Here is a 15,647-nt window from a genome sequence, read left to right on the forward strand (position 1 = left end):
GTTCCAGGCTGACATAAATAATTACATATCAATTTCCAGATGGATGTCTTATGATTCGAGGAGCACCAGGAGGGTGCCTCTCCCAAATATCTCCTTCCATTGATGCCTACAATCCCTTTTTTTTTTCTTTTTCTCTTTTTTTTTAATTTTTAAAATTTTTTTGATTTTTTATACAACTTTTAAAGGTTACTTTCCATTTACAGGTATTACAAAATATTGGCTATATTCCCAGTGTTGTACAATACATCCTTGAGCCTATCTTACACACAACAGTTTGTACCTCCCCCTAAAATCCCTTTTTTAAGACATACCTCCACAGTCTCCAAATGGAAAAGCTTTAGGTATCTATATATTTCATGTCACTTTCCTCCCGGAAGCATGAGCTGAGGATGACCCAACAGGAGCTTCAGTTGCCTCACAAATGTGTCCACATCACCACCTTCTTAAAGTCCCCATTAACCCCCTCATTCCTTGGAGATAGGGGTTGGAAAGTGAGAGTGGAAAAGAGAAATGGGAAAATGCTAGCTGTGGTATTTACAGAAGGCCTCGGGCAGGGAAGTCGGAACAAAAAGAAATTAGGAATAAGAGCCAGTGGTTATAGTGGAAAGAGCACTGACTCTGCCCAGTGAGCCCAGGGAGAAACCTGGGGCCAAGCCTTGGTTCCCACGCCCTCCCCCACTCCAAGGCTGAGCCAGCACAGCCCCACAGATCTGACTTGGTATTCTGGTTCTGTGCTTACGAGCTCTGTGACCTTGGACGTGTTGTTTAATCTTTGCACTCCTTTGTTTCCTTACCTGTAAAATGGAGATAATAATACTTCCTTCACAGGATTGTGTTCTACACTCTAGAGAACTAGAGATTTCCCCCCTTTCTGGGAAGACCATGCATTGATTCACTTATCTCCATGGAGCAGGAATTGCAGTATTCAAAAAAAAAGGGCAAGCAAAAGGGTTTGAATTCTCAGCATTCTCTATGCTGAGAACGTGCTAGTGTCCAGATATTATGCACAATGCTTCTGCCCCCTTCCCAGAGGGTCTGTCTTGCTGGGCCCTAGAGTTAGGACAGCTCACTTGGCAATGGGGCCTATGACACAGATGTACACCAGCTGAGCTTCTGCCAACCTTAACAGTGACCTGAGGTGGGGAGGGATGACAGGAAGTGGAGATGCTTTCCAACCCCTCTGTCAATTTCCTTAGGGCAGAAATCAGTGCTCATGGTGACATCGAGTGACTGCTCTCTAATTCATTAGGGGCAAGTTGTTCTCTATGGTTTGTGACCTATTCCTGCATCACAAATTGCCAACCAAAACTTATCATCTTAAAACAACAAGTAGTGATTATTTTACACAGTTTCCAAGAGCCAGGAATTTGGGAGCCACTTTGCTGGATGCTTGTGGCTGTGGGTCTCTCATGAGGTTTCAGTCAAGCAGTGGGCAGGTCTGCAGTCATCTGAACTCTCGACTGGGGCTAGAGGATCCCCTACTAGCTCATAGATGTGGCAGTTAGCAGCAGATTTCAGTTCCTCGCCACACGGGTTCTTCTGCAAGGCTACTCACAGCATGGTAGCTGGTTCCCCCCAGAGTGAGCGATAAGAGGGAGAGAGAGAGAGGGAGACAGACAGAGGAGAGCTGTAGAAGCCAGAGTGCCTTTTATGATCTAGCCTTAGAAGTTGTGCACCAACATTTCCGCTTTATTCTATTCATTAGAACCGAGTCACTAAGTCTAGCCCACACAAAAGAGGAAATATTAGGCTCTACTTCTTGAAGGGAGGAGTGTTAAAGAATTGTTGGCATATTTTTATTAAAACTTTTTAAAATTCTTTTTTAAAATTTCAGTTTATGGAAGTATAATTGACATATAAAATTGTAAGATACTTAAAGTCTACAATGTGGTGATTTAATATATGCATACATTGTGAAAAGATTCCCCTCATTTAGTTAATTAACATATCCATCACCTCGCATATTTATCTTATTTTTTTTCTTTTGGTGAAAACATTTAAGTTCTACTCTCTTAGCATATTCCAGTTATACAATACAGTGTTATCAACTATAGTCGCCATGTTTTACATAAATCCTCAGATCTTATTCATCTTATAGCTGAAAGTTTGTACCCTTTGACCAACATCTCCCCAATTCTCCCACCCCCGAGTCCCTTGTCATCACCATTCTACTCTGTTTCTATGAGCTCAACTTTTTTAGTTTCCACATATAAGGATATCATACAGTGTTTGGCTCTCTCTGTCTGACTTATCTCACTTAGCATAATGTTCTCAACATGTCCACCCATGTTGTTACAAATAGTAGGATTTCCTTCATTGTCATTGCTGAAATAATATTCCACTGCATACACATACCACATATTCTTTACCCATTTACCTGTTGATGGAAACTTATGTGGATATATTTTTTAAATCACCACAAGGATGGAAAATAAAAATGTAAGCAAGCATGATTTCTAAACCAAAAGGCAGGGGATTTGCTGCACGTTCTCCTTGTTGCAGGTATGCAACCTATTTCTTGGAAGGGGTACACAGACTCTAGTGATTTAGTGACCCTTGCTTAACAATAATAGACAAAGCTAAGATCTATTAATCTCACCTGCTTTCCTGGAAAGGAAAATTGTTGCAGACCCCACATGGGAATATTTCTCAAGGGTCTCCTATAACAGACCGTTGTAAGGATTAACTGGGATAATGAATGTAGTGTCTGACCCCTAAAAATTGTTCATTAAATAGTAGCTGTTATTATCCTGTCATCAAGCCTAATTGACTCCACCTTTGAAATCTCAGGCATCTTCTCATTTAATGTATTATCCCCACTTGTCCTTGATTTCATCTGAACTATCAGACAGAACCCTTGCTTCCCTCCTGTTTTTCTTTAAATCTTAATCATAGGTTATGTCTTATAGACACTCCATTCACTCATTGAGCCAATCTACTAAGAGCCTGACACTCCTGAGATGAGTCAGTGAAACTCTGAGCCAATTTGACTGAGGAGAAAACATGGAAAAGGAAGATTTTAAAATATTATCCAGCCATAGTGGAAAAATTTTAATTATACTGGCATGGTTTTATACAGAACGGAAAGAGGGCAGTTGATATAAAAAATGAGCTTCCCTCTCAACTTGAAAAAGATGGCTTTTTCTCTTTTGATAAAACACTGAGTCATTCTATCTCTGGCAATATTTTCATGGGTAATTGAGTCTGTAGTTCATAGTCTAGTTCTGAGCCTAGCAATGACATCTGCTTGAGTATTTTAGCAATTAAATTGATGCTTTACACAAAATTTCCTTCCAGGTAAGATTTTTTAAGGCCTACTTGGAACTCCTGGGTGATCTATTGTGTTCATATTGGGGGTACTATAGCTGTTCAGTGTGCGTGCATTTGGTTTATAAAACGTTGTGTAAATGCTGAGTGCCAAGATTCATTGCTGCTGTATTTTTCTGTGTCCAGCATAGGCACAGAATGTTTCTTTCCTCAGTGAGATGAAGTAATGGTAGGTCTTCAGGGAACCATCATTCCTTTAGATTCAATTCCTTCCCTCTGACCAGGTTACTGACAGCTTTTCAAAGGAATTAATGATTAACAGCTGCCAACCCAGGGTCTCCCAGACCCATTCTTCTTTTTTTTTTTTAACATCTTTATTGGAGTATAATTGCTTTACAATGGTGTGTTAGTTTCTGCTTTATAACAAAGTGAATCAGTTATACATATACATATGTTCCCATATCCCTTCCCTCTTGCATCTCCCTCCCTCCCACCCTCCCTATCCCACCCCTCTAGGTGGTCACAAAGCACTGAGCTGATCTCCCTGTGCTATGTGGTTGCTTCCCACTAGCTATCTATTTTACATTTGGTAGTGTATATATGTCCATGCCACTCTCTCACCCTGTCACATCTTAACCCTCCCCCTCCCCCTCCCCATATCCTCAAGTCCATTCTCTAGTAGGTCCCAGACCCATTCTTAAGTAATTCACAGGTCTCCTTCCTAGAGTCACACCGTGGTTTCTGCTGTGCTGTGTTTCAACCTTTATCTTCCCTTGAATTTATGATCATCCACTTTGAAAATGCATGTTATCAAGAATTTCAGGGTATTCCTCTGTACCAAACAGAAGCAGTTAGCTCTGTGGTTAAGAACACAGTCTCTGGAGTCAGGATGTCAAATCATTATTATGCTACTTTCTAGCTACAATATCTTGGGCAATATAACTTTTTTGTCTCTTGATTTCTGCATCTTAAAAAGAGAATGTCTCTTGTACCACAATGTTCATTGCAGCACTATTTACAATAGCCAGGACATGGAAGCAACCTAAATGTCCAACAACAGATGAATGGATAAAGAAGATGTGGCACATATATACAATGGAATATTACTCAGCCATAAAAAGAAAGGAAACTGAGTTATTTGTAGTGAGGTGGATGGACCTAGAGTGTGTCATACAAAGTGAAGTAAGTCAGAAAGAGAAAAACAAATACCGTATGCTAACACATATATATGGAATCTAAAAAAAAAAAATGGTTCTAATGAACCTAGGGGCAGGACAGGAATAAAGATGCAGACATAGAGAATGGACCTGAGGTCACGGTGGGGGAGAAGAGTAAGCTGGGACGAAGTGAGAGAGTAGCATTGACATATACACACTACCAAATGTAAAATAGATAGCTAGTGGGAAGCAGCTGCATAGCACAGGGAAATCAGCTCGGTGCTTTGTGACCATCTAGAGGGGTGGGATAGGGAGGATGGGAGGGAGACACAAGAGGGAGGAGATATGGGGATATATGTATACATACAGCTGATTCACTTTGTTATAAAGCAGAAACTAACACACCATCGTAAAGCAATTATACTCCAATAAAGATGTTAAAAAAATAAATACATAGAAAAAAATAGAATGTCTCTTGATTTTTTCATCTTAAAAATAGGATAGAAAGGCTTACTTTAAAAATGAAACAGTTAATACATGAGAAACACTTAAAACAGTTCCTGGCACTGTAAGTGCCAACTCTTATCATTATTATCCAAAGGATGTGGATCATGGTGACTGTTGACTCTGGTGAATACATTAGGAGAATTTTTATTAAGTGAAAACTTACAAATGAACATTTTTACTGGGTATATCCAAATTAACTCTGGCAAACTAAACCGTGAAAACAGCACTAGTCCAGAGAGAAACGTTAAATTTCTTCTATCACAAAGAGGGCCCTGCTCTGATTTTAAATTACATACTAGGGAAATAAGATTTGAGGTACAGTGGGTGTATAGAAAACCAGAAAAGTAGCTCAGCATCGCTTGGGGGCAACAATCTGAGCCAGAATAACCAGTATTCTAGCATTGATTCTTCTTCAAATAGAGGATTCAACTGCCTCTAATTTGGAAGGACGACTATTGGGCAGAATGTGTGTCAAGCCAGCCTGCAGCTGGTTGATTTCTCTGCTGGCCACTCCATGTGTTGCTGCCTTCTACGTGCACCATGGAATGGCCCTGTGACTATGGCAACAGGATTGCTTTCCCCCCGCAATACCTACTCAGCATGACCCTCGCAGCTGATGTAGTGAGAAAAGACTGTTTGGGACAATTTTCCTTTAAAAAAATGTGACTTCTTTATGTAATAAGCACTGAAGGATTAATGAAGTTCTCTTCAGCATATTATATAATATTCAGTACATTATACACCCTTATATCCCAGAAACACAGTATACAGCTCCAAATGTACCCAGCACAAGCTAATCTAGTTGGCCTATTAACTCACTCTCTCCCCAAAAGTATAACCACCTGGAAGCAATACCTAGATGCTGCATCTCATCTGCCGAAATGAACTTATGGGACACTTCAAAACCTGCTTGCTAGTTTGAGTCTACCATATCCAACTCAGGAGATGTTCCAGTAGTTTGTGCCTATATTAAGTCTAGTTCTATTGTGATCTCATCCATATTGCCCACTTCTTATTCCTCTATTATTTGTTTATTAAATAATAAAATTTAAGCATCACCAGTATATTAATTATACTAGTGGTCCCAACTTAGCTGTGCACCAGAGCACATGGGAAGCTTTAAAAATTAGATTGCAAGGGGGCCTCCCTGGTGGCACAGTGGTTAAGAATCCTCCTGCCAATGCAGGGGACACGGGTTCGAGCCCTGGTCCGGGAAGATCCCACATACCGCGGAGCAACTAAGCCCGTGCGCCACAACTACTGAGCCTGCGCTCCAGAGCCTGCGAGCCACAACTCCTAAAGCCCGGGCTCCTGGAGCCAGTGCTCTGCAACAAGAGAAGCCACTGCAATGAGAAGCCCGCGCACCGCAATGAAAAGTAGTCCCCGCTCACCACAACTAGAGAAAGCCCACGCGCAGCAGCAAAGACCCAACACAACCAAAAATAAATAAATAAAATAAATAATAATAAAATTTAAAAAAAAATTAGATTGCAATATGCACTACAATATTGCACTACAGGTCTATTGATACAATAGACCTGTATCAATATTCAAGGCTAGGATTCAGCAAGTTTGTATGGTTAACAAACATCCCAGGTGATTTCTATACAGCCATTCTATGAACTGGTTTGGGGAACAACCACCTTAAGAAATTATAGGCCAAACCAAAAACTTTAATTAGGAAAACTCTACTAACAATCATCTTAAGAAAAACGGAACACAAAGAAGAGTAACTTCAGTTTTCAAATATTTCATTGACTACCCAGAACAAAATATACTATCCTTTGCTCTCTACATAGTCATAAGGTTATGGCTGATTCTTATGACTTTTCTACCAATCTAATGCTTTTGAATTCAAAGTTCTTCTCCTGAGAGACTGATGCTCACTTTTATTACCCCGTTATTATCATTCCTATTTTGCCAATTCAGATGCAGAAGCTGAATTCAAGGTCATGTCGCTGGTGAATATGGAGATGGACTAGGAACCCAACCACTGGGTCTCCAGCCAGCCGGACCCAGAACTGGCTAACTCTATCGTTTGGACATGCAGATATATCTAAGTGAGTCAACACACAAAACCTCCAGGCATGCAGTCAGAGCTCTAAGGTTACCTTTGTCAAAAAAGGCATGACATGTATAGCAGTTCCCTCTGGCCTCCATGTGTCAAGCATAAGAACACTATTTAGCAGTCACTCCCTGGGTCCAAATCAGCTGAAGTTCAAGTGAAATTCAGATTTGGCAGGTTTTGGTGGCGATTTTAGGAATATAGTAAAGATATCCTCAAAAGGAGAGTACAATACCTTTTTGTGGAGTATCTTCTTTAACTTTGGTAAGATTAGAAGTGCTGTTTACCTCTGTGCATCAATGGAACTCTGTGAAGTCATGGATTCCTCCCGGTTGAGGTCCAGAGCTAAGAACTACCGACTTTTAAACTATACAAAATCAATGTATGTAGCAGTACATCTCTAAGAATGGCTGTTAGTAATGCAAATTTCAGTTAACCTTGTTAGAGAATAACTGTGAGTCAAGTAGGTTTTCAAACCTGTTTTTAATGATGGTGAAACAAGCTGATTGCACTTGGGCAAGGGGTACTTTATTTTACTTACTTCACGTTGGAGCTCTTGATCCTGGCAAGTTTAAATGAACCTAAAAGGCTTCCTGAACCATGGTCAAGCCCATAGGGAGAAATTTTGTATATGTCTCTGTAAATGGGCAGATTCCTCTGTAAATATAGCATGTGATTGAAGCTCTCAGGGTGGAAACAGAAGAGGTAGGCAGAGAGGAGGCACCTGTGAATTTTTGCAGGTGAGACTCAGATTAGTTCCAGCTACTAAGCTCCACTGTGAAGAGAAGCGGGCTTCTTTTTCAGATGCTAAGGCTGTTCTGGATTTCTAGGATAACTGGGTCCCAAACATAGGACATAAATGCCCCTCTCTTTAAGATAAAGGCCTTCTCTAATTCAAAGCCATGACTCATAAAGACAGTCCCCAGGGTAAAGTCATTTCGTTAGGAAAGTGAAATGCTGAGCCATCTGGATGGGTTTGAGTTACCCCCAGGTATAATTTGCTGCTTTGGAAGATTCCTCCATAGAGAGCACATCTGGGGATTCCTTTATTCACATAAAAACAGAAAAGTACCTTTCTCTAGATAGGACCAGCCCGGACGCTTTCTCTGTATTTGCATATGGCTTTGAGGGCAGAACGGGCTAGTGCTTTTCCTCACTGCATCCGAGGTCGGCCGTGTCTTCACCTTCTCTGAGAGTCAGCTGATGGAGCCCTCACTCGTCGGAGGAGGAGGGGATGGGCTCCTTCTTGCAGCTGCGGTGCTTGGCTCTGTGTCGTTGGAGGTGGTTGGACCGGGTGAAGGCCTGGCCGCAGTCCTCACACTGGTAGGGCCTCTCCCCGTTGTGCACCCGAATGTGCTGGGCCAGCTCCGAGGCAATGCGGAAAGCCCTGCCGCACTCGGCGCAGAGGAAGCCCTTCTTCCCGGAGTGGATCTGTTGGTGCCGCTTCAGGGTGGAGGAGCGCGCAAAGGCCTGGCCACACTGCGCGCAAGGAAAGGGCCTCTCGCCCGTGTGGATGCGCTGGTGGCGCGCGAGGCGCGAGGGCTGCGCGAAGGCCACGCCGCAGTCGGCGCACTTGAAGGGCCTCTGGCCCGTGTGCAGCGTCTGGTGTTCGATCAGGTTGGAGGATTTGGTGAAGCACTTGCCGCAGGTGGGGCAGGGGAAGGGCCGCTCGCCCGAGTGCACGCGTTGGTGCTCCATCATCCGACTGGCCACGGCGAACTCCCGGTCGCAGGTGGGGCAGCGGAAGGGCTTCTCGCCCAGGTGCGTGCGGTGGTGGCGCAGCAGCGACAGCGGCTTGTTGAAGGTCAGGCCGCACTCGGCACACGGGAAGGGCTTGTCGTTGCTGTGCATGTTGCGCTGGTGTTTGCGCAGGTCGGAGGAGCGCACGAAGGCCTTGCCGCAGTCCGGGCACGGGTAGGGTTTCTCGCCCGTGTGCGTGCGGATGTGCTTGCGGTGGTCCGAGGACCAGGTGTAGGCTTTGTCGCAGAAGGGGCACCGGTAGGGCCGTTCGCCCGAGTGCACGCGTTGGTGCTGCTGGAGAGTGCCCCGGTGGGAGTACACCTTCCCGCACAGCTCGCACGCGTAAGGCTTGGCGCCCGGCGGCTTCTGGAAGGCCCGCCCGCCCCGCCGGCGCTTGTGGGGACAGGCCTCCCTCTGCCCGCCCTCCCCGGCGCCCGCCGGGTTCTGGTCCTTAAAGCCCTTCCGCACTTTGGCCAGCGCCTCCGCTGCCAGGTTGGCCGGGGTGGCCGACCCCTGGTCTGGTATATGTGTGTCCTGCGTGGAGGGGTCCCAACTGCCCGCCGCCTTGGGGACACACGCTGGAAAGGAGCTGTCTGGGGACTCGTCTACCCCTTTCTGTGCACAGAAACACCTTCCAGAACCAGGGAAGTTGGATGGGACACCTAGAGCAGCGTCCAGATTTGCCCTCCAGTCTCCATCATTGCCAGCAGGTAATGGGTACCTAGGAGGTTGCATCTGACCGAACCCCTTGTGTGAGAGGCTCCTGGGGAGGGCACTGGGAGTTGTGCTTGCTCTGGGGGAGTCCTGAGTCAGGGTGATCTTTGACTCATCTCTTTCCCAGCTGGCCTTCTTCCCAGGCATTGCCATGGGTTTCTTCCCCAGGACTCCTGCACTAAAGGAGTCAGAGAATGTCTCTTCCTTTTTGCGGAACGGATGCTGCCGTGGCAAGTCAGTTGTGTCCTGAGTCCCTTGGGAGCTGAGCCTTGAATGGGCCTGCTGACCAGTGTCACCAGTGCCCCCTTTGTCTCCTGCCTGTCCATGGTCCTCATCCTCCCTCTCCAAGTTCATGCTCAGCATCCGGGGGTCAGAGCTGCAGAGAGGAGACGCCTCACCCTGTCCATCCTGGGGGTCCACCTGTGCCATGTGTGCAGGCCCTTCTAGCCCTGCTTCTCCGACACAGACCTTTACTTGGCTCAGGATACCTGCAAAAAAGAAAATCACAAAGAATGGACTTAATCACCTTCATGGCCACGGGGACTGAGTTCTCACTACAGATCTGTGTCCAGCTGGTAGCTGTGCCAGCCACATTGCTGCCCCTCACAGGCGAAGGAGGAGCTGGGCCCTGCTGAGAACTCCACAGTCACCCTTAATCCTTTGGAGGTCCCACTTGCCCGAAGCCCCAGGAGACAATGCTGTCAGGATGGCAAGCGTGGGGCATTTGTTGAGTGCCAGCTGTGCCCTGCCCTGCCCAGGGGCTCAAACACCAACTGCTAGCCAGGTGGGTTCTCTGTGAGCCTGGGGAAGAGAGAGGGCAGGAAGCAAGGTCTGGTCCTCCTCAGACCTCTTAAACTGCCGTCCTGGTGGGGAAGCTGAAAACCAGGCCGGCTCTTGCCATTTCTGCCAGGAGTGCAAGCCTGCCATCTCTTGATGGTGGCAGCTGGGACTGCCTCCCAGACACTGGACTGCATGGGCCACCTCTTCCAAAGACAAGGACCAGCTCCTGGGAGAATGGGCGTGAGTCAGGAAGACACCAGCGTGTTCCCAAGAAGAAACCCAGCTGCCTCTCACTGCTTAAGGGGAGCTTCTCAGGCCTTTGCAGTGAAGAATCCCCTGCTGCTGGGCGGGGTAAACACATGCACCCAGGGAGAAAGGGATGCTCACCAACAGCTTGAACTATCTCTGAAGTATTGCTTCATCTTAAGTGTTCATGAGAATGTAGATTCTATGTCATGTCTGTTTTAACATGAAAATAGTGTTTTAAGTTACCTTCAGTTTAAATGTTTAACTTTTCCCCAGGTGTGCTGTATTTATCCCATGGCCTCATGTATTCCTGGCACACACCCATATGCTCCCACGGCTGTACATACCCCAACTTGAAAAGTATGGACTTAGGGTTTTGACAGCAAGGCATGAGACAAGGGAGGCTTTGAGTTGCATTTTCTGATTGATTTTATTTTAGCTCAAAGGTACAGAGAAAGCCTGCTGGGGTTGGTCAATAAGGATTGTTTGTGTGAGTTTTACAGGAGTTGTTGGAGTGAGAGACAGGCTACTGAGGGTCTCTGTGGAGGCCGGGGTGTAGGGAGTGGGACAGGATGGGGTGTAGGTGGGGGGAAGAGCAATTTCTGACCCGAGGGCTGAGTTTGCTTTGTTCTGGAGGGAACCTTCTGAGAATCCCAGAGAGCTGTATTACTAGCAGTTCCATTTTCTGGACAAATGTTATGAGCCAGGCAATGCGCTGAGCATTTCACAAGCATGACTTCCTTTAATCCTCCCAGCAACCTTTAAGATAGATGCTATTACTATTATAGTATCCTTTCCATTTTACAGACCAGAAAACTGAGGTTTCAAGAGATTACTCACCTGCCCAAGGTCACACAGCTCATAGACAGCAGCCGTGGGGTTTCTGACTTCAAGGAGCTGCCCTAGCTCCCCGATGTGGTCTCCACACTGAGGCCCTGCCCCGGGGCTGGGCCCGGCCCAAGAGCAGCTGCAGCATCGGGGGCGGGGGAGAGCCGCTGCTTTCGGAGGCATCAAAGCCCCTTGTGTTTTCTGGGCCAAGACACCTTGGCTACGGGGCCTCACGGCTGGGCTCCTCCCTGCCCCTGTTGACCCAAATTGCCCTGCACAGGAGGGAGAGGCCAGACCATTGCCTGAGGTGGTTAGGCGTATGAGTCAGTGAGTGTTTACTTTCCGAAAGCTGCTGCGCTCCTCCGCCCACCGTCCACCGCCTCTCAGAGGGATACAGGAGCGGTCTCGGCGCTTGGTGTCGCTCCAGCGTGCTCCTCTTCGGGGCGGGAGGCGCTCCATCGTCCCTCAGCAAGACGGATTCATTCATTCGACAGATGTTGACCAAACAGTCAAAACTGTATGCCTGGGTGTCGACAGACATCTCTGAGTCTGGTTCTCTCCATGTGCAGGACAGAGATACTGCCCCTACTGTATAGTGTGTGGAACGCTCCTGCACACGTGGCTGGCGCTCAGTGACTGGGGCATTGTTACTCATGCTGCTAGCTCCTCTGCACTGCAGCGGGACTCCTGGGAGGTGTCTAGTGGATGATCTTCGCAGTTTGGTGGTCAGGGTTCACACAGTAAGGTCATGTCCTGTTACATTAGCCCCTGTCTCACCAAACTGCCCTTCCCCCAGCTCCCGCCTGATCATAGTAAGCCCAGTTACTCTGCGTGTGGGGTGGAGGGAGGGGAGGAGCAGCGATGGGGAGGAATCCTCACTCTCTCCTTGGATACAGAAGCCGTAGATAAATGGAGGACACAGTGCAGTAACGACTGGAGTTCAGCATCTCGTGTCCCTTTGTACCCGAAGCCCAGGGATCGCTCCCTCCCTCTGACCCTTCTGTTCTATCCCCATAACACGTCAGAATGTAGCTGGCGTACCTCTTGGCAGGAAACCAAGTTTGACATATTTTCAGCATAGTGGTTCTTAGAGAGCAGCTGTGTGTGTGTGTGTGTGTGTGTGTGTGTGTGTGTGTGTGTGTAGAGAGGGGACACAGCGCTAACCAGCTTACTATGGCTTACTGAGGCCAAGGTGCCTGCTCAGGGACTGTGGTCTGCCAGCAGGATGGCAAGGGGACACTGCATTTGATTGAAGCAGGTTCCAAGGCTTCTTTCTTTCTCTGGGACAACACGCTGTGCATGCTCCCAGAGAGCTGTTCACAGACCACTTATCTCACCCACTCCCCACCCCGCCTTCTACACCACATGTGTCTCATCCCTTTCCTCTGGGCCACAGGGGAGCCTCCGCAGGGTGGCACGCAGCCCTCTGCTAGCTCACAGCTGACGGGGATTGCCTTTCCAGATGGGAAATCCCTCTGCCTGCAGCCTCATCCCCAGTGAATATGTCCCGCTGTCTTCCTCCCGTAGCTGCCAAAGGTGCTCTCTTGACCACCAAGGAGACCGAGAGGAAGGCAAGGGCTCAGGCTGGGGTTTTCTGGCCAAGTAGACACAGATATTCCTGGTCTGGAAGAGGAACGCTGACACCCTGGTGCGGGCAGAGCACAGCCCTTTCCTGGACCTTCCTCCGTGCTTGCCAGCCAGGGGCAGCCCCAGCTCACCCGCCTCACCCGTGGACGTGGAAGCTTTGCAGAAGCCTGGCCACAGGGCTTGTCCCAGCTCCCAGCCCCTGCCCCTCTTTCCTTCCATAGACGACACCCCGTCCACCCCAGGGAAGCCACCTCCCGCCTTCTCCCCTGCCCACCACCTTCAGGCCTTGCTCTTCACTTCTGGCTCCGACACAGGTAGTCACTTACCTGGGAAATGCAGACAGCCACGTGGGCGCCCCCCGCCGGCTTCTCTGTCATATGTAGCTTCTCAGCTACTGGAACTAGAGCTGGGTACAAATCAGCAGAGATGGTGTCTCTGTCCCTCACGCTCTTGTGTCCAGTCCAGCAGCTGTGGAGAGAGCTTCAGGAGGTGGGGCCAGTGTAATACACTCAACCTTCCTGCCTGCTTCCCAGAGGGCAGCCTGGGAAGTCTACTGGGGCTGCCCTGTCTCACTGCCTGAACTATCCTGCAGCTCCCTCTGCGCCCGCCTCCCCTCCTGCCAAGGCCAGCCTCCCTCGCTCCCTTCCTCCCTCGCTCCCTTCCTCCCGCCCTCAGGAAGGTTACTCAGACCTCCTGCAGGTGGCCCTCTCCCTCCTGCTCACTTTCATCCCTTCTTCCAGCAGAGCAGGCACTCAGTCCTTCCATCCTGCCCCAATATGTCCGTACGCCTCTGGTCACATTGTGAGCTTCCTGGGGAAGCATGCTTTCCCTTCCTGGGCAGCAGGACAGGGTATTAGGCCTGTACCCCTACGTCCCCATGCTAGTAGCCACCTTTTGCAGCACTGTGGTTTGAGCAGGGGTATTCCCAGAATGTTTTGCAGTCATCATCGGTTCAAAGATGCCCATGACTGTTTAGCTGGGGGTGGAGTACAGGGAGATAATTTTCTCTCCTGACTCATATACAAACCAAGCCTCTCTCTCCATCTTTCAGCATTGCTTCCCATGCAGGTTCATTTTGAAGAGGAAATTTTTAAAGAATTTTTATTGGAGCATAGTTGATTTACAATGTTGTGTTGGTTTCTGCTGCACAGAATCATATACATATACATACATCCACTCTTTTTTGAGATTCTTTTCCCATATAGGCCATTACAGAGTATTGAGTAGAGTTCCCTGTGCTATACAGTAGGTCCTTATTAGTTAGTTATCTTATTTATAGTAGTGTGTATATGTCAATCCCAATCTCCCAATTTTATCCCTACCCCCCTCAACCCCTGGTAACCATAGGTTTGTTTCCTGCATCTGTGACTCTACTTCTGTTTTCTTTCAGCATTGCTTCCCATGCAGGTTCATTTTGAAGAGAAAATTGACCCAGGATCAAGTCTCGGTATGTTTAGAATTGGCATCCACTTGAGTATAAGGTGCTTTTATTAGGGTGAATGCTCAGGACATTAAAATAGGGGAGGGGAGTATGGTACCTGTGATGTCCCTTGGTGGCCAAAAGTATACTGGTTGACAGTAGGGTTCTGGGACTGGGTTTAAATCTTAACTCACGACTTGTGTAACCTTGGACAAGTTATTTAACCTCTCTGTGCCTTAGCTTCTTATCTATGAAATGGGAATCATGGCAGTATCCCCATCATGGGGGTCTTGGGAAGGTTAAATAAGATCATGCACGTAAAGAGCTTAGCACAGTGTCTGGAACATAGTAAGTGCCCAGAAAAGTTAGCTGCCCTCCTTGTTATTATGGATGTTCTTGTTTCTAGGGAAGACATGGCTCATGGGGCTCCTTTCATATCCCCACAGCCTTGTTAGGGCTGCAACTCTGACAGCAATAGTGACCCCTGACACATTTTTCTGAACAGTAAACTTCAGAATGTGATTGAGACAAGTAGGTCTCTCTGCCCCTTGGCGTTTTGTAGGTGTGGCTTCAGAGGAAGGAGTCAGGCAGCAGAGAGATGCCTCTAGGTCTTTGAGTCTGCAAGTCTAGAACAGGGTTCAAAAGCTGATGTCCCTGAAATAAAGTGCAGAATGCTACAGATATGTGGATATGCACTGTCTAGGCAAGAGGATCCTTAGCTATTACGCATTTCTCAAAGGGGCTGTGATCCAAAAAAGGATGAGAACCATTGGTGTTGTGCAGGGGGAGCGATAGGATAGGGAGAGTTGGTACTTAAAATATCTCCCATAGCAACGTATCAGATGGTGTTTGCCACCAACCCACACCCCAACACTGCTGTTCAAAATTTCCCAAGTGGCCATGTCATACGGGATGACCTTCAGATACCTTTGGCAAGAAAGTGACTAAATTCCTCTAAGGGGCCAGAGGAGGTGAAAGCTGCAGCTGGGGTGGAAGTGTATGGGTCCCTCCCCCCTCCCAGCCTCGCGGCACCGGTGCACATGCGCTGAGCTCTTCCTTGTGCCAACACTACACTGACACCACATGCGGTGTCTCCCTTAATCCTCACTGCGTTCCAGTGGAGTGGCTGCTGTCAACGTTACTCCTGTCCACAGACTGAGGACGCAGAGACACAGACGGCTTAGTGCCTTTTCGAGGCTCACAGCACATGGTCACTACCGAGTGGAGCTGTGGTTCCAAGGTATCAGGGTCTGCACTTTAACCACCGAGCACAAACTGCCCAAACACTGTCACCTCAGAGCCTGTGTGTTTGTCCTGGCTCTGCCCTCCCTTCCTC

At 47.7% G+C, this 15,647-nt stretch overlaps 1 protein-coding gene across 1 annotated transcript; it reads right to left on the reverse strand.

The window, feature by feature from the left end:
* Nucleotides 1-8,208: 8,208 nt before the first annotated feature.
* Nucleotides 8,209-9,879, reverse strand: ZNF648 (zinc finger protein 648). The gene has a single exon (XM_007175180.2). It carries the CDS (start codon nucleotides 9,877-9,879, stop codon nucleotides 8,209-8,211), a length of 1,671 nt encoding a protein of 556 aa, XP_007175242.2.
* Between the last annotated feature and the right edge of the window lie 5,768 nt (nucleotides 9,880-15,647).

The sequence above is a fragment of the Balaenoptera acutorostrata genome, chromosome 1 (assembly GCF_949987535.1).
Source record: "Balaenoptera acutorostrata chromosome 1, mBalAcu1.1, whole genome shotgun sequence".
In the NCBI taxonomy this organism is placed as follows: domain Eukaryota; kingdom Metazoa; phylum Chordata; class Mammalia; order Artiodactyla; family Balaenopteridae; genus Balaenoptera; species Balaenoptera acutorostrata.